The 25894-nt window shown below is 36.7% G+C and overlaps 1 protein-coding gene and 1 pseudogene across 1 annotated transcript in view; both read right to left on the bottom strand.

Annotated features, from left to right (window-relative positions):
- The window catches only part of ERBB4 (erb-b2 receptor tyrosine kinase 4), a 1413192-nt gene that overhangs the window by 366382 nt on the left and 1020916 nt on the right, over positions 1-25894 (bottom strand). Inside the window, exons 13-14 of the mRNA XM_069075217.1 lie at positions 19366-19498; positions 13320-13413 (exon numbers count right to left, since the gene is read on the bottom strand). Of these exons, the coding sequence (XP_068931318.1) occupies positions 13320-13413; positions 19366-19498 (227 nt within the window). The remainder of the gene's footprint in view (positions 1-13319; positions 13414-19365; positions 19499-25894) is intronic.
- LOC138151669 (isocitrate dehydrogenase [NAD] subunit alpha, mitochondrial pseudogene) lies at positions 7300-8438 on the bottom strand (annotated as a pseudogene).

Below are 25894 nucleotides of genomic sequence, written 5' to 3'. Positions count from 1 at the left end.
ACATTGAACTGGCTGCCCACCATGCCCGGAATGTTCTCATTTCCATGCTTTTCCCAAGTATCTCTGACCTCCCCTCAAGAAACAACTGAAATCCCATCCTCTGTAGATCTTTCCTAGTTTCCCAAGTAGATAGCGTCCTTCCCCTGTGAAATGACCTTGCATTGACTCTTTATATATCTTGTCTGTACATAGTTATTTACAGATCCAAGAACCTGTGGTGGCAGACACCCTGGGGAACGCTGGAGTGCTTGCTGCTACGGGGGGCGGGGAGGGGTTTCTCCTTCTTTAAATATATTCATATTTAGTTCCTTGGTATCTTCAAAAATTTTCTGCCTCCAAAAAATAATTCTGCATGTACTTTGTCTGACCCAGTAACAATGATTGTTGTGTCTTCCTATTTGGCAAAGAGATCTGGTATTTCTGACTCAGAGAGTTTGTTGTTCTCTTAGTTTCCTCATTGCAACAATAACTTCTTATCAGTTAAAATTCTGTAGGAAATGGCAATATTTGGAAATAGTGAGTAGGCTTAAAAACAGTACTGCCTCTCTCCTCCCTAACTGCAAGCACTAAATAAATGACATTCTATTGACCTGGAATGATAAATAGGAAAATCATTGAATCTCAGAGCTAGAGTAACTCTCAGAACTCAGAAGTAATTTAATTCAATTTCACTGTCTTGAAAATTATTCCCAGTTTTCCATATAGGTACATCAGGGACAAAGGTGTTTGTGGAGTCTAAATATAGAGGCTCCAATATCATCATTGATAACAATTGATCCCTACAAATGCTAATAAATCTTCAATTTTAAATCTCCTGGTTATCTCCCCTTCAGTTTTATCCTTAACGACTTTTTACTCATTTATAATTGCTTTATCTTTAATTGATCTAGTTCAGTTGAGTCCCAAGTACTTAGCTTATTAAATCCTCCTCTTGCTTTGTGAAGTAAGTCTACTTATAATCTTCAAAGGATCAAAGACTTCTAGAGGTAAAACATAATTCTCTTTATCAAAATGTCTCCTTCGATATACCTGCAAAACAATTTTCCAGCTATTGCTTGAAGACCTCAAAAGAAGAAAACCCTACTACCTCCCAAGGCCACCAAAATTGCTAGAAAGTGTTTTTCCCCCTACATTGAGCTTAAATCTTACTCTCTGCAACACTCTTTTCTGGTTGTTTTTCATGGGCACATTCTAAATAACACATTCAATCTCTCACATGACAGTCCTTCAAATACTTGAAGACAACTATTATTTCTTCTCTAAGCTAAGTATTCCCAGTTCAACCAACTAGTCTTTGTGTTATGGCATGGATTTAGGGCCCACTACCATTCTGATTGTCCTGCTCTGGATGAACTGCATCTTATCAAATTTTTTTCTAAAATGTGATGTGTAGAAGCAAGCACATACTCAAAGATACAGTCTGAACCCAGCCTTTCAGCAGGATCATCATCTAATGTGGATACTATATTTCTCTTACTATAGTCTAAATTCACATTATCTTTGTTGACTGTTGACTGATGCTAAGCTTACTAGCCACTAAAATCTTCAGATTTCTTTCACATAAACTATTTTATAGTTATGCTTCTCTCTTGGGTCAAATTCTATTTTTGTCCAAATGAGCTAATGTAACCTTGAGTTAATTTAAGAGAAGTATAGATACGAAGTATAAGCAGGCAATAGCCCCGAGGCAGTTTACCCTGATCCTATCACATTTGAAATACTATATGTACACTGTATTTTAGAAAGGATAATGATTAGACAGATAGGTTCTAGAGAAGGGCAATTAGAATGGTAGAGAACTGTGAATCCAAACCATACAAAAGATAGTTGTAGAAACCAAAAATGTTTAGAATGAAGAAGATATCATTTATCTTCTGATAATTGAAAAGATATAAGATAGAAGAGAGATTGGACTTATTCAGTTTACCCTCCAAGGAACAAAACCAAGAGTTAGAGGTTGTAAAAAAGAAGAAAAAAAATCAAATGTAATCTTGAGGTAAAGGGGTAATGTTTATGTAACAATGAGAGCTATCCAACAGCGTTAAGGCTAGATGAGAAAGTAATGGGTTATACCTTCTAAAAATGTATGGGTGATTACATATTGGATACATTGTAGTGCAGATTCATTGAAAGAGTGGGTTACACACAAAATACATATTATTATATATAATAAGTATAATTAATGAGTATAGTATTTCATCATATTATATTCATTATATATTTTATTTTTATATTATATCATATAATTGTGTATATCATATATTTATATATAAAACATATGATTATAATATATTATCTATTATATTAATAACGTGGCATGTTAATTATGTTGTCTTATAAGTAATATAAATAGGTGCTGAACTTCCCTTGCTGAGATTTTGTAATTTTTTATCTTTATTTATGAAGTAAATTTTTCCACTGTCTCTAACACTTTGTAAATCAATTTATAGACTACATCAGTTTTGACTTTCTGGCATGTCTGTGTACTTGTTAAAAGGTCTAGTGGGGTTTGTTTAGTTCAATTAGATTGGGTGGTGTTTTTTTCAGTCTCTGTGTTGCTAATTTGTATCAGTTATTTGTTGGAAATGATATCAGGAAGTAGCAAGGAAGAATTCAGACTCCCCAAAGAGCCCGACTCTAAGCTCTCCTTTATCTATACCAAATTGCTTCCCAGTAGTCTAAAATGGTAGGTAGCAGTATCATAAACCTCCTGAAATGGAAATTATACCAAAGACAATTTAATCTAGTCAAGACCTGAATGAGAAGTCCCTGAACATCATCTAGTTTCCACTTGATAGAGTCTGTTAAGAAGAAATTCATTCTCTATCAAGGCAGTGCATTAATTTTTGCATAACCCTAAAGCTTAAAAAGCTTTTGCCTTACATATAAAAGAATCTCTCACTACTACTTCCACACATTAATGGCATATGAGGGTGTGTTTTGTTTTTTTGTTTTTTTCGGGGGGGAGGGGTGGTGAATTAACCTGTGATTTCATCAGTATAGGGTACGCTAAATGTAGAAACATCTTCCACTAATGATAATTGGTAACTCCTCAGTTATTTACAATATTCCAAAACTATATTAATTTCAAAGATTATAACTGCCTGAGCCATTGAGATGTTAAGGGGTCCAGGGTCATAAAGACAGGATTTGTACTCCATTATATCATAATTTCTTCTTTGAGTTGTGAAAAATAAAATACTAGATTCCCCAACATTTTCCTGGTATGATCTTTATTCTGCTATACTTTTTCTTGTAATTCTTTCTCATTTTCTAATTCTGACACAAAGCAAGAAGATTTTTTTTAAAACTGAAGGAGGGAACAGGGCCTATTAAAAAGTGGAATTATTTTTAAAGTTATTTATTTTTAGTTTTAGCATTCACTTTCATAAGATTTTGAGTTCCAAAGTGTTTTCTCCATTTCTCCCCTCCTCCACCCCAAGATGGCATGTTTTTTGATATAGGCTCTACAAATATATTCATATTGAAACTATTTTCACATTAGTCGTGCTGTAAAGAAGAATTAGAATCAATGGAAGAAATCATGAGAAAGAAGAAACAAAGAAAAAAAAGGGGGGGAGGAAAAAGAGAGAGAGCATTCTGAATTCATAGTTCTTTTTCTGGATGTGGACAGCATTTTCCATTATGATTGTTTGGAGTTGTCTTGATCCTTGCATTGCTAAGATAAGTCTATTAAAGTTAGTCATTGCACATTGTGGCTATCACTGTGTATAGTCTTGTCCTGGTTCTGCTCATGTCAGTCAACATCAATTCATTCAAGTCTTTCCAGGTTATACTGATGTCTGCCTACTCATCATTTCTTATAGCACAATAATATTCCATTACATTCATATATCACAACTTGTTCTGCCATTCCCCAATTGATGGGCATCCCCTCAATTTCCAACTATTTGCTACCACAAAAAGAGCTGCTATCAATATTTTTGTTCATGTGAGTCCTTTTCCTATTTGTATGATCCCTTAAGTGTACCAGCCTAGAAGTGGTATTGCTGGATAAAAACATGGAATTTGTATTGCAGTCCATTCTAGTATAACAATGAAATTCCAATACAGCATGGCTCAAAGTTTTTCTAGCCTTATCACATAACCACCACTTCCAAACTCTACATTCTGGCAGGTTCAGCCTCCTTCAAAATTTTAATTCCTAACATTCCATCTTCCACCTCTGAGCCTTTATAAAGGTGATGCCCCATGACTTGAACGCATCACAATTTACCCAGATCTCTCAGAATTCCTAATTTCTTTCAAAGCTCAAATAAAGTATGATGCTTTTTCTTACTCTTTCCCAACAATTATGGGCCAAGTCCCTTCAGACCACTACCACCCCCACTCCATGCTGGGAACAGGACCTAGAGAGGCAGGGACAGCTATACACCCCTTTCCAGCAGGAAGCACTTTCAGAAGTTGAGATATTTGCCCTTTACCCCAAATGCATATGGGTCCCATTTGTATGAGGGTGGGATGATGAGGTATAGGCTCTGGGAACCCCCTAGAACTCTGATTGAATCTTCCCATTTGATGAGGCATTTGCCTGAGGCCACAAGCCTTTCATTGAGGCTTGGTCCAAACCTCTGTTACTAGCCTAGCCCTCCTTTGTCCAGTTAGCTCCTACCCTTGATCCTCCCAAACTCTCCATTGTCTCATCTCCAGGTAGCCTCCAGCTACCTTCCACTCTTAATCTCACATCACTGGATTCTGACCTCATTTGACTCCTTCTGCAGACTCTCCCAAAACTCTTCCCCTAGACCACCCCTAGATTCCTCCCACAACCTTTCTGTACCTAAGACCCCATCTTGCCTCCATGAGGTGTGAGAGCATCTAAGAATGATCTAGTGCAGACTCACTGTGTGTCAGGTGATTCTGGCCCACTATCCAGTACAAGCATCACAGATACTGAGGCTCCTTAAGAGTCTACCCATTAAAGTGAATCTTTAATAAACTTTGCTTTTCTTTGGCTAAAAGAAGACTTGAGTTGAATTCATTTGGCAGGACCCAGCATGTTGGTATTTTAGGGTCTTGAGCACCCCTAACCCTATGCCTCAACATTTTATGGTGAACTTCATAATTAGTTTCTCCAGTTCCTTCCATCCTCCCTGTAGCTGAAAGCTAATATGGTTTGTCTTCTCCAATTATATATTTAGTGTATAATGAAATGGGAGACTGAGCCTTAAGGATCTTCAAACTATGAATAATACACCACTGCCTGGTGTCAACCTTCATGAAGGCTTGGAGTTTCTTATTATGGAAACATATGATACCGGGAGATATAAGAATTCTGCCACCAATTCAAAGCCTGTACAGAAAATCCTTCAAATATTTCCTGATGACTTACTCTGTGATGATGAAAAGCCTTTTGATTGAGCTAAAGCTCAGTTTATTATGCTGGCACAGATAAAAGAAAGTTCTCTTTCTCTCCCTTTTGTGAGAGTACTAATAAGTGGTTTAAACCTCTGGGGAGAAGAGGGAGAATGGGGAGAGAGAGAGAGAGAGGGAAAGAGAGAGGGAGAGAGAAGGAGACAGAGGGTGGTTTTGGGGGTTTCTCTATAGATCTTAAGTAAATAAGTATCAGAGATAGAAGAAACTAGCTCACAAATCTGTAAGTTTCTAAAATTTTGAACTGAGCAATAAGAGATCCACAAACTAGAATCCATAGCAGGATTGTATCCTGCTGGTATCCAAAGCAGTGGAGTCAGCTCTGAAAAGTAAAATACTTGATGCAACCCAACTGTAAGTTTGGCTGATGGCCCAAATACCATCCTAAAAGCAAGGAAAAGACTGTTCAATTGGGTATGCTGTACTCAGAAATGAACTTGGTAGAAAGAGCTTACGAATCTGAGCCCTAGTCAGTCAGTGACAAATTTGTAGATGAGTGTGTGCTTCTGACTTGAGAAGGTTTGAGTCTTTCTATATCTTCTCAGTAAATTTTGTTGTTATTTTTCAGTTGTGTTCAATTCTTCATGTCCCCATTTGAGGTTTTCTTAGTAAATATATTGGAGTGGTTTGCTATTTCCTTCACCAGCTCATTTTACAGATGAGGAAACTGAGGCAATGAGTGTTAACTGACTCGTTTGTGGTTATACAGTTAGGAAGTGTCTGAGGCCAGATTTGAACTCAGGAAGATGAGTCTTGTTGATTCCAAGCCTGGGACTCTATCCACTGTACCATCTAGCTGCCCTTCTGGCCCCCTACCCATAGCTTCAGGAATGCGTAGTCTGTGAGTGCTGGTAACTATTCACCAGGAAGACATTGCTAATGATGACTTTTTACCCTCTACCCAAAATGTACAGTTTTCATGCTTCCATTGTTAATACCTGCTCTTGGGTAGTTATACACATAATGTTGCCTATTAAAAGAAATCATTTACTGCACAAGTATGCACAGTAGTACAGCTAATTTATCCTACAAGACAATAGACTTTTTGATGTCTTCTTGCTGGGCTTGGGGGAAAGAAAGGCTTACTATGAGTCAATTGGGTTTTTCTCTCCTGGATTAAGAATCATATAATGTAAAAATGAACCAGCTGGGCAAAAGAGACAAAAGCAATACAGACATGACACTCAATTCCATTTGCATTTGAGCTTTAAATATAATCAGGTAAGGTCTGTTCTATCCTCCTTGTTTTCTTTTCTTTTTTTTTTTTAATATATCTCGGGTTTGCAATCTTTATTCATGCATACAAGAAATCTTTTGAAGAGCAAATCTCTTTATTTCTTAGCTCACTAGACAAATTTAAAATGTATCATTTGTACCCTCTTTGATGTGACTCTCCCAGGAAATTCCTCTTATACCCGTTTATTTTTATAAGAATGTCATCTCGTGCTATGTTAGTATCCTGTTTTTTTCCCATTAAACTTTACATGCTCCAAAGAAAATAGGGGTTTTCTTTAAAAAGTTAGCTGTTTCTTCTGTTAGTTCAGTATCTTGAATATTTATAAGTCGAGGAAAAAAGCTGTTCTAACTGAAGTGTAAAATGGTGATCAATGGAAAACAACAGGGCAGGAATCCATCCTTACAATATATAAAACGTTTTCACCAGAGAGAGACATTTAATAAATAAAACAATGCATCAAATAAAGTCCACTGGAAGCAGGCACCAGAGGGTCACTTGCATCCCTGGGCATAGAATGTATTAAGAAAAGGACTGATTTAGAATGTTTGCTCTGTCAAGAAATATGCAAGCCCAACCTATAGTATATGGATGGTAGATAGTCTACAATAGGTTTTTCCCAAGTCCATGAGGAGTGACTGCTGCAATGTGCCTAAGGGGAGAAGCCTTCTTTAATCTAGGTCTTTTACCCAGTGGCATGAAGTCTGAGCACTTGGCATTTCCTCCCAAATCTTTTGTCAAGCTCTTTCCACCTTTAATTTTTGCAAAGCAGGCGGTCTCAATCTTTGCTGCATAGTCATGCATCCCCATGTGTCGAAGTATCATCACAGCACTCAGAAGCAGAGTGGTGGGCTTGGCCAGGTCCTTCCTAGCAATGTCTGGGGCTGTTCCGTGAACCAATTCAAAGATTGCAATTCCATTAGAGCCGATGTTTCCATTTGGTGTAACAACAAGACCCCCTATCAGGCCAGCACATAAATCGCTAAGGATGTCCCCATACAAGTTGGGCATCACAAGAACATCAAACTGGGATGGAGCTTGTACCATATTCAAACATACTGTATCAAGGTACATCTCATTAAATTTAATATCTTTACAGTTTTCTGCAACTTCCCTGCACTTTTGGAGAAAAAGCCCATCTGACATTCACATGATGTTTGCTTTGTGCACAGCAGTCACGTTGCTGCGGTGATTGCTCCTGGCATACTCAAAGGCAAATTCGGCAATGTGCTTGCTCGCTTCTTCCCTGATGAGTTTGATGCTCTGCACGGCACCGTCAACAATCACATGCTCAATGCAGCTGTATTCACCTTCGGTGTTCTTCCGAATTGTGACAATATTTACATCTGTGTAAGGGGTTTTGTAGCCTTCAATGGACACACATGGACGCACGTTTTCGTAAAGGTCAAAAGTTTTACAAAGTAGTAGATTCACAGAAGGATGTCCAGCCGCTATTGGTGTCTTTAAGGGGCCTTTCAGGCCCATCTTGTTTTTCTCCATGGATTCTTTGGCTTTGGGAGGAATCATCCACTTTCCTCCAGGTCCTTTAATGGCAGAGACATTCCTCTCTTCCCACTGAATGGGTGCTTTAGCAGCATCAAAAATCTTCATAACAGAAGCTGAGATTTCTGGTCCAATACCATCTCCTAGGATTAAGGTTACTGTCTGTACACCACCAGCAAAACCTCGGGTCACCTGTTTTGGGTTGCTGAAGGCCCCCAGAAGCCGAGATACCTTGGGGATCCATGCAGGACCTTCCATCTCGTCTGCTCCTCAGGCCTCTGAGTTGGTGGCTATGCGCAGACTCCCTCCGCCCTAGGCCTGGAATAGCTCGCAGGCCCCGCCCCCTGAGCTAGCCCCTGGAAGCCCCGCCCTTGGACCTCCTCGTTTTCTAAATATCTTTAAACAATGTGATTTAGATGAACACGATCTTGTAAAGCATAAATTCATTTCTAAACATGACAAAATTCAACAAATGATAAAAAAGTCAAAGAAAAAGAAAACTGACTTCCAATTTCATTAGCATAAAAAAAGAAATTTTAAGAAACTCAGATGGCTACAGATTTGATTTTACATTCTTAAACTTGGAACATTTTAACTTAAACCCCCAAAGACCCTAAGTGCTTTGAATGAACTGATAAACATGATGAGTGAAAATGGAAGTGGAGACAATATCCTCTTGTTATCTCTGACTCCAGGCCACCTCTTAACTCAAAAATCAAGATCACCATCTGAGGATTGGCTGAAAGCCAGAAGCTATAGACTGCATATCTCTAAGTGAAGAAGTACTATTTCTCTCTGATAAGTAACCAAAACCTGTAGCTAAAAAAGATTTAGGAAACTATTTTTCTCTTGTGTCTCAACTTTTTCCCCCCTCCTTTGTAGTTTGCCTCTGTTTCTGTCTCTAATCCAGATGAATCTATGCATCTTATGACAAACACATGAATACGGCATCATAGCTATGGCTGGCAGATTGCATAGTTACCCCTCCCTTCATATCAGTTTTCAGGAGCCTCACTTATAAAAAGCAATGACTGTCCTTACTCCTCCCTGATGCTCTTGCCAATCAACTAGCATTTTTAAGAGTTTACTTTGCTCCAGGCTTTGTGCTAATTAGCTGAATTACAAACACTGGCATAAAAGTAGTCAGTCCTCCCTCCCAAGGAATATCCATTCTAAAGGAAGAAGAAAAAGTTATAAAAAACAAAGGAAAATGTTTGGGGTTTGTGGATAAAAGTCAGAACCTACCTAAACACAGTCTGGAATATAGCTTATAGGTGATTAAAGACAAGATATAAGTCTAGTGCCTTCCTTAAGTTCTAGCAAGAGTCAACCAATAAGTTTTAGAGGCTGTGGGGTCCACAGGTGCTTCCAATGTGCAAATTCTAGGACTAGAGTGAGTTCCCAAGATGAAGAGATTTCTTGAGCACGCTGGAGAAAGTCTGCAGTGTACCCCAGAGTGAGATGCTGGGTTCATAGAGTCAGAAGACTACAAAGTTAATCTAATCCACCCTCATTATTTCAATTGAGGAAACTGAGACCCATAGAAAGTCACTTGTTACAGTTACAGTGGTAGAAGTGGGATTTGAATTCAGATTTTGGGTTCAGCGCTCTTTCCTGAAGAGGTCACCCATAAAAAGGGTTAGGGTTGCTCTGGAGCCCCCAAAATACCAACATGCTGGGTCCTGCCAAATGAATTTGACTCAAGTCTTCTCTCAGACAAAGAAAAGTAAAGTTTATTAAAAGTTCACTTGCATTAGACACAGAGTAAGTATGTGCTATGTCATTCTACGGCACTCTCACTATTCTATGCTGCTCTCAGTATTCTATGGCTCTCTCACAAAAATGAAGACAGGATGGGGTCTTATATTACAGAAGGTTGTGGGAGTAATCTAGGGGTGGTGTAGGGGAGAAGTTTGGGGAGGATCTTCAGAAGGAGTTAATTAGGTCAATGAGTGATAAAGGGTGGGAAGTTGCTGGAGGCCACCTGTCAACTGGTGGGCTAGGACAGTTCAAGGGTGGATTGACACTTTGATAGGCTCAAGGGTGGGAAGGCTAATAACAGACACTTGGGCTCAGCCACAATGTAAGGCTTATTGCCTCAAGCAAATGCCTCATCAAATGAGATGATTTAACAGAGTTCAAGGGGGGGGGGGAGGTCCCAGAGCCCGTATCTCACCATTTCCATCGAATGTGTGATTTAGAAAATGGGGTTCCTTTTCAGTGTGCTATATGTAATTTGAAGAATTAAAAAAAAAAAAGCCTGTGCTTTGGTTGAAACATCTTCTATTAAGTAAGCGACCTTTGAGAATTCCCTTGCAGAGCTGCCTTCTCTTAGATTTTTGCCTCAGATACAACATTGTAAGAGTCATAGGGTCATAAACTGAGACATCTTACAGGCTTTGGGTACAATACTCTCGTTTTACAGATGAGGAATCTGAAGTGTAGAGACATTAAGTATCTTGCTCACCATGACACAACTGTGTCTGAGACTAGATTTGAATTCAGATCTGAATACACCTGATACTTTCTACTTAATATTCTACTTAGAAGTCTACCTATCAATCAATTAAAAAAAAAAAGGAAAGCAATAGCTTGTCTCACACACATCTTAATAATACTTAGAGGGACAAACAAATACCAATACATACAATAGTACTAAAAAGGGTAGAGAACAGTGGGCTATGCTGGGGTCCAGAGGAATGAGTTACCATTGCTAATGTTAGTGGCTTTTTCCCATAATCCTTGGCATTGCCAATCTAACAAGGAACCTGCAAGAGACACTCCATTGTATATCTACCATCAATAGAATCAGCCATAGCCCTCATTCTGCTTCAGAGCTGTCTCTTTCTTAGACCATGAAACTTAGTAGAAAATGTGAGGGGACAGAAAGCACATTATTAGCCTATGATCAGAACTTTCTGCTCACTAGATCAATTGCTTTGATCTCCCTGTTCTCTGAGGCTCTATCTTGATAGATCACTCATGACCTTTGATTCCTTGAACTCAAAATACTTCCAGATCTGACCTCTAGATTTGCCAGATCCTCTAAGCCTTTCCAAAGTAACTATATTCCTGATCTTCTAATACTCCTACAACTGGAATTCCTGTGTTCCAAACCCTGACCTGACTGGTTACTGTTATGTTAATGTTGCCCATGCTGGGGCATGGTGAAATTGTGATTTCTTCAGCAAATCCTCTCTTAAACAATCCAGGATCTACCATACAATGTCTGAGAATTTTAATACTATCTACACTAAAAAAATAGCCTTCATTATTTCTTGTTATATTGTAATAACAATGATTATAATAAAACCTACTGCTGTTTTGCTTATATTCAATTCAACCATGCTAAAGGATAGGGAAAAGAGAGGTTAAGTTAGTAAAATATGATTCCTACCTTAAAGAGCTTAAAATCTAGAAAGATTTGGAGAAGAATAATACATAGGAATGCATAAGTACAATACAAAAATAAATTCTCCCCAAAGTCTGTGAGCTTTCTTGTTCTCCTTAAATATTTCTGTCACACCACTAGTTTCTGTTTTTAATGGGATTGAGTAGATCCAAAATCCACCTAAAGATCATAAATTGCTGATAGGTAGAACATTTGTTAAGTCCCTACTATATGTGAACCACTCTAATAAGGGCTAAAGATACAAAGAAAGGGGGGGGAAAGACCTATCATACTGTTGAGGAGCTCAATAAGAGTGAATCAGAATCTGGGAGACATAAGTCAGATAAAAAAAAAAGTGCTTAAGAGCAAAGGAATCATGAAAAAGTAGAATAGACATCACTCTTTCTAGAAACATAACCCTGAAATGCAAAGGGTCAAAATAAAGTTTGAAGAAGGTACTGAGATGAGAAATGGTTTTCTTAGGATACGGAAAATGAAAATATTTATGGACAAAGAGAAAAGTAGTAGAAAACTGACTCAGAGCCAGAAAGCACTGGGTTCAAGGTTTACTTCTGACACCTAATGGTTGTGTGATCCTGGATAACTTATCTTGACCTAGGCAACTTTCTATGCCTCTAAGTTTCAGAGAAGGTAGTGACCTGCATGAATAGAATAAGTTTCCTCATCTGGGAGTTTCCTACATGAATTAAATTATGGATCCAATCATTAGACATAGAAAGACTAAAGGTGCAAGAAACTAAAGGGATAAACAATGAACCAAGGTTCCAAAAGGGATGAGAAACATTGAGATTGTGTACTCAAGGACCAAAGAAATTAACACTGGAAAGAGGGGTGGGGAGAGAAAGGATGTGTTATAAACTGGTGAGTCAGTTCAGAGAAGGAATATATTTATTTATTTTTGACTTTTAAAAAAGTCAAAGTTATCTATTTTGAGTGAGGAAATAGGGTTATGTTTGCAATTAAGAAAAGAGTGAAAGGTTTGGAAGAAATGAAAAATGATTTACTGAGTTATACTGAGAGCCCAATTCAACCAAGGTAGCATGAATTTCTGGTCAAACCAAATGGAGAAGGAAGACTGTAGATGTTTCTTAAATATGTTGCCAAACAAAAGAAATATGGGAAAATATTTAAATTTTTAATATTTCCTTTTGGATTAATGTTTATCTACATTGGAAATCGTGGCTGCTACATTTATAGATACCTGAAAATAGGTGAGACTTGATAATACTGATCCCTTGAAAAGTGATGTGAAGGCTTATTAAGATAATTTGGAATGAAAGAGCCATGGTGACTTCAATAATAACAATCATTAGAATAATTCATGGATGATTTATAAAAAGGGTCTCCTTAATTGTCAAATAAGCCTCAATTGTCTCTATGTTACATTATTCTCAAGTCCCTTGTCCCTCAGGAAGTCTCTCTTGATCACTCTTTGTTAAGAATTCTCTTCCTCTCCTCAAACACCAATAACAACTGATATAATGAGTTTGTACCATTTTTGATGTCTTATAAGTAGACTGCTTAATTTTCATTATTTATAGTTTCATTTCAACTACTAGATTATAAGCTTCTTGAGAGCAGGAAGTTTATCTTATATGCTTTTGTAGCATTCACTCCTTTCTGGTAACTGTGACAGTACTGTATCACAGCAAGGGTTCAATAAAGATTATATGGATGAATAAATGGAAGAATATTATCATAAGCATATTTGTATGTCCTTTAAAATACCCAGCTACAAACAGTGATGTTATGATATCATATTTACTTCATGCTTACCGGTCCATGGCATGTCAAGATGCCATCTTCCATCTTCTCACATTGGGGGTCACATTCTACACAGATGGAACCATTCTCAAACTCTCGAAATTCACTGAAAAAACATCAGTCATACAAGGAGGAGTGAGCAAAGAGGTTATCAACATGAGATACACAATAAGACCTGCTAAAATTCCTACTGCAAGGTAAATAATAGAATTGTTTGTATATATGCCAAAAACTTTGAATATATATATATTTTTTGTACATGGAGGAATAGCTTCTCCATTAGGGGAAAATATAAATATCCAGATGCTCTCCACATTCCCCACTGGAGAGAACACTCGGTTCACATTGGGGAAACTTTGTTTTCATGTAATATGTTTCAATTCAGTCTCTAGTACAAACGTGAAGGTTTCATTGAGATGGCAAAGCCATATTTATCATTTTGCCTAAAGTTAATAAATCTGGGTAGCAATACGTTGTAAATCATTAAAAAAATACTTGAGGCTAAAGCTTAATATATTTTAACACCTGAAGATAGCTATTGCACTATTATTTTTTCTTCTGTTGCTATGTTACATGAATGCTACTGACTCTTCAAAAGTCAACATTTTTTTTTCAATTTACTTTTGAGTCTTCAAAAAGAGGCTTCCCTCATTTTAAAAATATCTGCCATTAAAAGACAAGGTGGGGGGAAAATTTAATATGCCAGATTTTGTTTTCTTAGATATAGTATCAGTAATACAAATATTATTATTGAGAAGCAGCATTGTGTAGGTAATAATGCAATGGACCTAGAATCTGGCTTATCTGTGTTGGAATCTTGCCTCAGATACTTTCCATATGACCTTAAGCAAGTCATTTAATATTGATTTGTTTCAATTTCCTCATCTATAAAATGAGGATGAGTACTTTTTCTTTTCCCCCCAGGGATACAGCAACAATAAAATGAGGTGATAACTGTAAAGTGGTTTGAGACCCTTAAAATGGTATATAAATCCATCATCATTATCATCATCAAGAGTTGATCTCTGAGTCAAGAAGAACTGAGCTCTTGCATGACTGTGGATAAATCAATTTCTCTCTCAAAACCCCAGGCGATGCCTTTTGAGAAGCAGTTGTTAATGAACTTTCCTAAAGGGAATTCCTCATTGTGATGCTTTTTTAAAAAAGACTGATCTGATTTAGTTATACTTTCCCATTTGAATCAAATCATCTTCATGTATATATATATATATATATATATATATATAAGTTTTTTTGTTTATTTGTTTAGGAGAAAATCATTCAACTTTTTAATTATGACATCTGAGAACTAATGTTTTACCTAGCTCCCAAATTGTGGGTGTCTGTCTTTATCATAATCATGTGGCTTTCATATATCAAATTCTGTTGCTTATGGTACATGTGTAAAGGTGGCTAAGATCAATTACATTGAATTATGGGAAGGTGGAGGGTGTAGAATTAAATGGGAGTATACATGATGCTGGCAGGAAGCATAGATCTCCATCATGCCATCTATTCTAATGGACTAGAGTCCACACTCCATCAGAGATCATTGGACACTCAATATTTCAAAGCCAGAGAATCAATATTCAATTGTCCTCTTATAAAGTACCCTTTATTTTACATATTATTGACCTCTCACCAGCCTGGCAAAGCCCAAATTGGAGTATATGGGGAGGGGTTCCCCAGTTTAAAGATTCCAAGGCCCCAAAGTAGAGATTCAAGAGAGAGACTAAGGGAAGAGACCATTCCTCCCACTTTACCTACAAGCTTACAAAAGTGACTAAAAGGATAATTTTCATCCTACATCTGGTAACTATGGAATAATTTCATCTGCCACACAGCTGCCAAAATGATATTCCTAAAACTTGGGTCTAATCCTACTGAGGAAGCTGTTGCCTCCATGATAAAATATGAACTCAGCTGCTTGCCATATAAACCCCTTCACAATCTGGATCTAGCTTCTCTCTTAGGATTTATTAATATTAGTCACATTAATATACTCCCTCACATATATTTCAGTCTAGCCCAGGAGCTCTTAACTGTTTTTGTGCCTTGGACATTTTTAGCAGCCTGGAGAAGGCTACGAGCCCTTTCTTACATTGACATTTGTTGCCTCCCTTACAATAGAAGGGAATGATAAATTTCAGTGGGAGATCATTGGGAAAAAAATCCAGTTGGGGGTACAGTAGATAGAAAGATGGTCCTGATGTTAGGAACACTGAGTTCAAATCTAACCTCAGATATTTATTAATTGTGATAGATCTGTCTCAAGTTTCTTATATACAAATTAGGTGAATATTACCAATCTCCCAAACTTTTGAGAATAAAATGAGATAATAAAATATTTGCAAATTGCTTTGCAAATCTTAAAGTGCCAGATATTATTATTGACATTGCAGTTGTTATAAATATGTAATTATTACCATCCAAATTCATTGACTTCTTGACATATATCCACAGACCACTTAAAAGTCTCCACATACTCTAGGTTAATACCCTGTTCCTAGCTTGTTTGCTGCTCTCTGCACTTAATTTCCAGCTACCATCTTCATTCCTTTGTAAATGTTATTCTCCATGTTGCAATGCTTTCCATCCTTATAAATACTTTAGTCAATATCTACATTCTTCAAGGTTTGTCTCAAATAAATTTAATTTAAAAGGCTTCTCCTGATTTCTACAGTTATTAGTGTACCTCCACCCATTTTTAATTTTTTTTTAATTTAAGTGTGTTTCTATTCATCAATATTTTGTAGATAGTTCCCCCCAGTAGAATGTTTCCTTGTGAAATACATGGATTATATACACTTTTAATTTGTGTTCCTAGAACCTAGTATAGTACTAGCACATAGTAGGTGTTTAATAAGTGCTCATTAATTTAAATTGAATTTTTAAAAAGTATGTCCTCAAATTCTTTGGAAATTCTTTTGCTTAGAATAATTTTTTTCCTCGATAACATCAGAAAACCAAGGATTCAGTCTTGCAAAATATAGTCTATCAATCTAATTCTGTTTTCAAAACAGAAAAAAAACTCAATGCTAACCTTTTTTCTGACCTCTTGTCCTCAATCTCTAACTATTTTTTGAGTACTCCCTCCAAAGATACAGATTGTAACCTCTCAATGCCTACCTTTTTAGTATGACTCACTCCTATGTTCTTGTATAAATTAGACACAGTGGATTAACCAGAATTCTGGGGCCTTCTTTATTTTTGCCTTGCGTTGCAATGAATGCAATAAGCAATGTATAAATTATTTCTTGCTCTCACCACATATTCAGGCCATTTTTCTTTCTCAGGAATATGTTTTATAGGCATATGGATTTAGTGCTCAGACAGAACTGAGAGATCATTTTATTTCCTTCATTTTGCAGATGAGGAAACTGAGGCACACAGAAGACAAATGTCTTGTTGAGAGTCATACAACTAGCAGTATCTGAAGCAAGATTTGAATCCAAGTTTTCCTTATCCCAAACCCTATCCAATGTGCCATGAAAGCCTTTTTATTCTACTTCTTCTGAAAAACTCCTTAATAATGTAATCTTTCAGGTAAAATCTCTTCATAATAATTACATGAAGAATCTAAAAGACAATTCAGAAAAAGAAAATGCATCATGTGTTGCAGTACTTCATTTCAAAATTCTGGAAAAAAAGTGGGAGTCCCTTTTTCATATTTAAACAATTCTTTTTTTATCTTTTCCTCATTTCATAGGGTAAATTTTGCTTTCTTTCTGAGACTGGTATAACCGTATCACAGTGATCTGCAGGTTTGCACCCTTCAACTACTATATGCCCAACTATAAAAGTTCTCTGAGACTAATGTGAACAAAGGGGGTTCAGTATGTGACACTTGCTAGGTTTACAGGAAGATAGGGGACACAGGGCATTAAAATCAGGCAAAGCAAATCGAACATTTGTAAATCCTTGCAGTTAACCATATGAGAACATCTGATTTGGGATCAACAACAAAAACAAAAGTCTCATCATCCCTAATGAGGGACAACCACGATGCATGAAATGATATAATATGATAAACCGATTTTATGAGTCTATGAAATGTCATGCAACAAGGTACAGGGCTGATTTTATTGTTTTCAATGAGATGGCTGCAGTTCCTGAGGGGAAATTGAAATTAATTTAAAATTTAGGGATTAATGCATCCTTGTAGTTTGTTGCTATAATCTCAGTAGCAGAAGGACTCTCACTGTTACACTCCAGGAAATATTGTGGTCTATTTACATGACAGATGAGCAATAAAGAACCTGAAACAATGGTCATCCCAACCACAAGACCTTGTAGACACATTACATTAATTAATATAGAAAAGCTGGGTGGGTTTAGATTCAGAAAGAACTACTTCTGAAGAAAGCCTTTGACACAACTATATCTGTTTGACTCTGGCTGAGTCATTTCACTTCTTAATGAAGGTAGGTGGTACAATGGATTGAGTGTGGGAGCTGAAGTCAAGAACATGGAGTTCAAATCCTGCCTCAGAAACTTATTAGCTACATGACTCTGGAAAAGTCACTTAACCTCTTACCCAGTTTCTACAACAGTAAAATGGGGAAAATAATATCACTTACCTCTTGGGGTTTTTGTAAAGCTAAAATGAGTTAATATTTAGGGAAAAAAGCCCTTATTACAGTACCTGACTGTAATGGGAATGTAAATTTTTAAGATCTTCCCTGCCCCTAGGCTAAAGTACACCTGGAGCCTGGGGTGGGAGACTTGTTTTTCAGTAGATACTTTTTGATTGGCCAGTGGGTCCAGAACGTTGTTACATTCTCTGAGACAGGAGAAGGCTATATGAACCCTGATTTGAGGCTTTGTTTTGGGGCTCACTTTGAGAAGTGTTCTGTGATTTGGTCAGATGAGACTATGGGAAGCCATTGTTGAGAGCCCCCCAGCTTTGAAAAACCCAGATATTGATTTGGTATGGATGTAATGGTTGGACAGTTTGGAAACCTGTCTACTTGATCTGTTTCTCTGTCTTGATAATTCTGTCTGTATACTCTGAAGTTCGGGGTGCTGACCTTTTTCCCCTGAACTAGGTAAACGATACATATTTGACTGATTAAAGTAAGCTTGTTAACCCATTTTGAGTTGCTTTCCTTTATCAAAGCAGATCTAAGAACCTGTGTTGGCAGCCACCCTGGGGATGCTGGGGTGCTTGCTGTTACACTGACACATACTCTGACCCTCAGTTTCCTCATCTGTAAAATGATTATAGTAATCCATTTTTTTTTTTTATTTTACCTAACTGACTAGGTTGCCAAGAAATTCATATCACCTAAAAATGTATGTAAAACACTTTGTAAACTTTAAAGTGGTATGGAAAATTCAGTTACTATTATTACTGATCTAACCCAAAGTTATAGCTGGAGGTATTCATTCACCGTAGATTTATAAACAACACAGGGAAGCTTAACGTACAAATAAGTTTAGAATACACAATCTAAGGGCTGGGTAAAAGAAGACTAGAGACAATGATCTGGTTCAAGTAATATGCTACAATTATATACATCATCCAAGATGTCTGTTTAAATTGTCATCATTAAATCAGACCTACATGCTACTCACAAAATTGTTTCAGAATGTGTGGTTTAGCTCAGAGTTGTTAAACTCATAGCCTACTGGATGCATGGGTCTCCAATGAATCAGAAATCAAATTAAAATGTAATTGGGAAATATTTAACAAAATAAGTAAACATACAATAAAACACAGAGAATTTTAATTTGTGGGTATTTTTTTTAAATCAAGGGGTGGCCAATAAAGATCCATTTCTATTTGTGTATGACACTACTGTCTAAGGCATTGTACTTGGGTTACTCAAAAATTTCAAATATACCTTCCTTTTTTCCTTTCTAAAAAAATATCTTGTAGATATCTATAAAGTATTGCCCCCTCAAGCAAAGGCTGTTAAGTATCTGATATTCACTGAAAACCTTGAGCAATATACACATCCTGAAAGTTTATCAGACTGCTATTGTTTAAAAAAGCCTATGTGATGGAACTACCAGAGAACTCATGGGACAAAAGATAGTAAGCAAGATTTCTTACCCATCGTAGAGATTACAGGACTCAATACAAGTCCTTCCCCTGCTGAAACGCTTACAGGATAAACATTGGTCTGGGCCTGGCCCCCAGCAGCCATCACTTGAACACAGAAGATTACATACCATTCCTTCTGCAGCTGGAAAACAAAAGAGAAAATGGGGGAGGAAGGAGGAATAAAAAGTTAAGCCTAAATTCACACGTACACATATATAATTGTAATCTCCATTACTGTGAATTTTCAACTACAAAGTCAAATGATACACTCTACCTACATGTGAGAAATATAAAAATCTAGAGAAATTCATTATTATAATTTATTATTATTATGTATTTCTATTCAATGATATTATTCTTTAAAATAGTTTATTCACTTCAGAGGAAGCAGAGACAGTCACCACAAATCATAGAGTGTTACCTAATGGCACACTGCCATGTGAATGAACTACATTCTGCTTTGAGGCAGGGCCATTAATTTTTGTTTCTCCATTTAAGATCAAAGTCCAGGGTAGGCCACAGCCCATCAACCTTCATCTTCTTAAAGATTATATATTATAATGATGGTTATAAAATAAAAGAATCCCATGACTGGTGCCTTGATGAGGGTGACCTTGAGAAGACTTCCAGTCTACCTTCCTTCAGGATCATATCTTTTAGTTTTTTAGTTATTTTAAATCATGTTCTACTCTTCATGACCCCATTTGGTGTTTTCTTGGCAAAGATACCAGAATGGTTTGGCATCTCCTTCTCTAGTTCATTTTATGGCTACGTAAATTGAGGCAAACAAGGTTAAGTGATTTGCCCAGGGTCACATAGCTAGTAAGTGTCTGAGGTCAGAATTGAACTCAGAAAGATGAGACTTCCTGACTCCAGGTCTGACACTATATTAATTCTGCCACCTAGATGCCCATATCATATATTAACCATCAAAAAAGAAACTATCCCATTTCTAAAACTATTTTTGAAAAAAAAAAAAGTCCAGTAATTAAATAGAATTTAACCTCCTTGAGGGCAGGGGACCATTTTTTTTCTTTTGTCTTTGTATTTCTCATGCCAAACAAAGAACTTGAGATGTCATTGGTGCTTAATGTTTGTCAAATTAAATTCAATTATATAATTTTAATGTTTAATATCACGTCAGTACATATAAATCTGTGTTATTCATCAGTATAAGTAGTTTCAGAAGGAAGAGACAATAATCTAAATGGTAAATATTCAAATTACCCAGTCTTGACAAATTCAACAAGTAGAGATCCATTCTCTTATTTTTTTTTTTTTGCCATTAATGTATAAAGACTTTAGAAAAGGGAAATTCAATCATTGACAACTTGTGGTGATTGAGTTCATCAGATCCCTCCCATCATGAAAACTGTAGAGGAATAAATGGAAGACTGGTAACAAGAAAACAGAGGGGACATAGAATACCTTGCAGGGTGAGGAGAGGAGTTAGATATAAGGATATTGCTTATTAGGGAGAAGAAAGTTAGAAAGGAGGAGGAATGAGGACTGTGAAGCAAAACTAAATCCCATAGGCCATATAACCTCAAGGACAAAAAAGGAGCTTGTTAACAAACATTTATTAAGCTCTTACTATTTTCTGAAATTCTATGCAAAGAAGGAGAAAATAGTCACTGCCCCCACCAAAAAAAAATGCATTCCAATGGGAGTGGTGAGAGAAGGAAAATGACACTTAAATAGATACACAGAAGATGAGAGCAGATGGAATGTAATTTAGAAGGGAAGGCATCTATAGCTGGGGTGACCAGGAAAGACCTTCTGCAAAAGCTGAGCTTGGAGCTGAGACATGAAGGAAACTTAGGCAACTAAGAAGTTGACAAAATGAAGCCAGAGCATTCCAGGCATGCAGAACACCCAATGAAAAGGGACAGAGACTACAACATAGTAGTTTAGGACTAAGGTCTAGGGAAGGGACAAGGTTCTAAAGATGTTTAAATACCAAAAGATAACTTTATATTGGATTCTGGAGATCATAGAGAACATTGTTGTTTACTGAGTCAGGATGATGGTGACATTGTTCGACATATACTTTAGAAATTTCTCTTTGGCAGTTGATTGGAGGATGTACTAGAGTGGGAAGAAAAAGGCAGGGAGCACAGTTTTAAGATTATCATAGTGATCCAGACAATAGAACACAAAGTCTTGAATTGGGGTTGTAACTGTATGAGTGGAAAGAACGTGTATGTGTATGGGTGTGTGCATTTGTGTGTGTGTGTGTTCTAATTGTATTTATGTAGGCTGAAAAAGAAAAAGGAGTTCAGGAGACATTGAGAATTTAGACTTGTGTAACTGGAAGAATGTTGGTGCCCTAGACAGTGGGAGGGTAAATCAGAAAGGGGGAGGTTTTAGGAGGAAAGAAAATGAGTTTATTTTGGATATGCTAAGTTTGAGGTGGCTACAGAACATTAAGGTCAAGATGTCCAATGTGAAAGGAAAGAAGTAGTACTGAAGCTTAGGAGAGAGACTAGGACTGGATACATACAAGTAGGAATCACATGCATATAGATAACTGATTAGGTCATCAGTCGAGACAGTAATGATTGAAAGGGCAGAGCCTTGGATACAACCTTCAATTAATGGAAATGACATGAAAGAACTAGGAAAACATGGCAAGAAGAAGCTGAATGATAGGAGGGTAATGTAAAATCCTAGAGAGAGGAGAGTATCCAGGAGAGAAATGTGATCCAAGGTCAAATTCTACATTAAGTCAAGTAGGGCAAAGGTTGAATAAAGGCCTTTGGCCATTAGCAGATCATCTGTAGCTTTGGAGAGTGCAGTTTATGTTAAATGACAAGGTTAGTAATCAGATTACAGAGGGTTAAAAAGAGTGAGAGGGAAGAAGATTGGTACACTTGATATGCCAGGTTTTGGTTTTTGATTTTCTAGAGGTTTACCAGAGAAGGGGAAGACCAAAATAGAACAGTAGTTAGTGAGGACAGTCAGATAAAGGGAGAGGTTTTGCTGTTCCTGTTGTTTGTTTGTGAGGAAAGAGGGGTTGGCAAGTCTGTAGGTGGTAGGGAAGGAACCAGTAGATAGGGAAAGATCAATGAAAAGATGGAGAGTGGGAATGAGAATGGGGTCAATTTGCTGGAGAAGTCAAGGAGGGGAGGGGATCTAGGGCACCTCTAGAAACATTTAACTTGAGAAGGAGGAGGGCCATCTCTTTATCTACCACTAGAGTGAAAAAGAAGATAATGGGAGAAAGTAATCTGTATGATATAAGATGAGGAAGGAAAGAATGAGGATGCTTTGGCAAAAAAATTTTATTTTCTTAAAAATATGAGATGAGATCGTCAGCTAATAAAGTGGGAGAGGGGGGTGCAATGAGAGGCTTGATGAGAGATGAGGTTTGTAACAGCTAACCTAGTGAGACAGCAAATCAATTAGGGAGAAATATAATAGTTGCCTAACTACAATGAGCATCCAGTTTCGATTCGTTAACGTATTTGTAGTGGGCTGTCAACATATTCAGGTATATTAGAAAAAGTTTTAAGATGGTATCATTGTTGTTATGTCCTCTTATACAAACTATTCTTTGAAAATAGATTTAGGTAAAAAATATTCATCAAAAGAGGTTGTGAGTTACAATAAATGACAATAAATGAAAGATGCTTGTGCAGGGAAAACTAGGCTACATAATTTGATTTTTCAGAAGATTTGAGACTGTAATTGGTTTGGACTAGACATACATAAGGCTAAAATCAGAACTCAAAAGACCTTGAACATCTAATAACCCAAGTTCATCATTTATATTTAAGGATCAGTGTCACGGATTGACTAGCCCACATTAGAGAGCTATGAAGTAGTAGAGCTAAGACTGGACTAAGGTCTTCTAATGACAACTCTAGTGTTTTTTCTGGGCTGGATAGGACTATGTCTATGCAAGAGCAAATCAAGTCTCTGTGAGAAGACCTGATGCACTGAATCAGCACAGGGACACTGAAATTAATGACTAGAAGCAGAGTTAGGGTTAGGGGAGACTAGGAGCATGATGAGGATGATGGCTTGAGGGGAAAAAAAAGAACATAGAGGTGGCTAGGTGGTACAGTGAATAGAACACTAGGCTTGGAATCAGGAGGACCTGAGTTTAAATCCAGTCTCAGACACTTAATATTTACTAGCAGTGTGACCTTGGGCAAGTCACTTAACCCAAATTGCCCTACCTCCCCGCCTCCAAAAAGCAAAAAAAAAAAAAAAAAAAAAAAGAACATTTTATAAAGGATGTAACAGAAGAAGCTCTTCACTTTTTGGGACTAACCCCCATCGCTAATTTAAGATAAATAGCCACAGACATCATCTTTCTAGAGAATCAGAATAAATAACCACATAGTAAGCACAAAAACAAAAAGAAAATGTAATTAATTAGTCAGAGGTGGAATAGTTGGAAATTCAGCAATGAGACTTCCTTTCAGTCCTTTTTCAAAAGACTGAAGAATTGGAGCAACCAATCGGGCTTTGTCTGTGGACTGAGAGAAACTACAGTAGCGATAAAAACATGTTTAGATCACTCTCTTTACTTTTCATTTGGGGATAAACTAGGCTGTATAATCAACTTAATGTCTCTTTACCTGTAAATGGGATAGTTGTTCATAATAAAGTGTTGGTCTTTATAAATAAATGTTCATATAAGTATTCTTTGTATAAAGTACTTTATATCTGTCCAATATTTAGTCATTAATTTGAAGTACAAAACTGGAATATACATCAGAGCTAAGCTTAGCTGTTATCCAGGCATTGGCTGAGGTGTTATTATAAGTAGATGCCATTATTATAGGTAGACGGTACTATTACAGGTAGATGTCACTATGACAGGAGATGACTTTAAGTTGGGGTTTGGTTATTCAGTGTTGAAAACAATATTGTGAAATAACAGTACTTGGGCTACCTTTATTACATTATGGTTTTTTTTTTTAAGATTTTTCAGGAACATCAAGTGTTCTTTTATAGGACTTTTTCTGAGAATAAACTAAAGACCTAGGATAGTCTAAGAAGATGATCTATGATATTCTATATTTTATATGAGAAAGCCCCAGACATGTCTTTTCTATAGAAAATGAATTATGGGCATTTGATCTTTCTTAAATTAAATCACTGAAAAAAGAAATGTGGAAGCTGATGTAGGTCCAGTAGGAGTTTGGTGGGGAATGAGAGTCATAAGCTAGGGGTAAAGTATTTTGTTTGATTCATATCTTTCCTCCAGAGAGTAGAACATCTCAAAATATAATATACCAAGAAGTTCCTTTTGTCTTTCTAGTGTGTCATAGACCAAAGACAGATATATCATTTATATGCTTTTTTAGTCATTCATTGATTCATTCACTGAACAGTTTTTCATAGAGATTTTCTCTGAAATTGGGTTCAAGTTTCCTCTCTGAAAAATACTATATAATTCTGGGAAGTCACAAAACCTTTCAATGCTTCAGGCAATTCTATCTTTAAAAAATAGTAATATCTATTGATTTTATGTGATCTACACTTCCTAATGTATCCTCCTCCCCACCTTCCAGATAGCAGACCCTTAAATAAAGAACAAAACCTGGGGGTGGGGGTGGGGAAGTTCAGCAAAGATAAAAAAAATATTAAAACTTCTAACATTATAAGATGTTTTCCACATACATAGCTTTCAACCTCGTAGATTTCAAGGAGATTCCAGACAACCACTTGTCTGTTCTAGTGGGGATCCCTTTTCATGCATAAATTGGATTAGATGGCCTCCGGGATCTCTTCCAACTGTCAATATCTCTGATCTATGCAATGAGGTAAGATGAGATGTCTTCTTGGAGTTATCATTAACTCCTTTTTTTTCTCATTCCATATACCCATACAATTGTGAAGTACTGATCCTACCTTCACAATGTATTTCATTATATCGCTTTTACAAAGCTACTCTCCTAATTCAGATTTTCCTCAAATGCCTAAACTATGGCAATAGACTCTTAATCAGTCTTCCTGCTACTGTTTTCTCCTTTATCTAATACATTCTCCATAATACTGCCGAAGAAAGCTTCCTAAAGTAGAGGGAAGGGAAGCGTAATGGAAGGGGAAAAAAGGAAAGGGAAGGAAAGAAAAGAAGGAGGGAGGGAGGAAGGAAAGATTTATTAAGTGCCTACTATGTGCCAGGTTAAGTGCTTTACAAATATTATCTCATTTTAGCCTCACAACAGTCCTTAGTAGCTAGATGCCATTACTATTACCATTTTACAGTTGAGGAATGAAGACAGAGGTTAAATGACTTTCCCAGGGACATATAACTAGTGTCTGAAGTGGGATCTCAATTCTCATCTTAGAGATAGGCCTAGAGCTACATCCACTTCACTGTTTAGCACAGGAACCAAGATTATTCATTACAATTAATCACAGTCTGTCTAATTTTCAATGTTGTTTTAATTTACATAATTGTAGTGTGTATATGTATACACATACACATATATATGTATATATACACACAAATATACATATGTATACACACCCATATATATATATATATATATATATATATATATATATGGAGAGAGAG

Source organism: Petaurus breviceps, unplaced genomic scaffold (genome assembly GCF_028583685.1).
Source record: "Petaurus breviceps papuanus isolate PSGF00001 unplaced genomic scaffold, PetGlider_PUasm1.0 90903, whole genome shotgun sequence".
Taxonomy (NCBI): Eukaryota; Metazoa; Chordata; class Mammalia; order Diprotodontia; family Petauridae; genus Petaurus; species Petaurus breviceps.
Note: the sequence above shows the minus strand (reverse complement) of the source record. Positions and strands in the feature narration are given on the sequence as shown.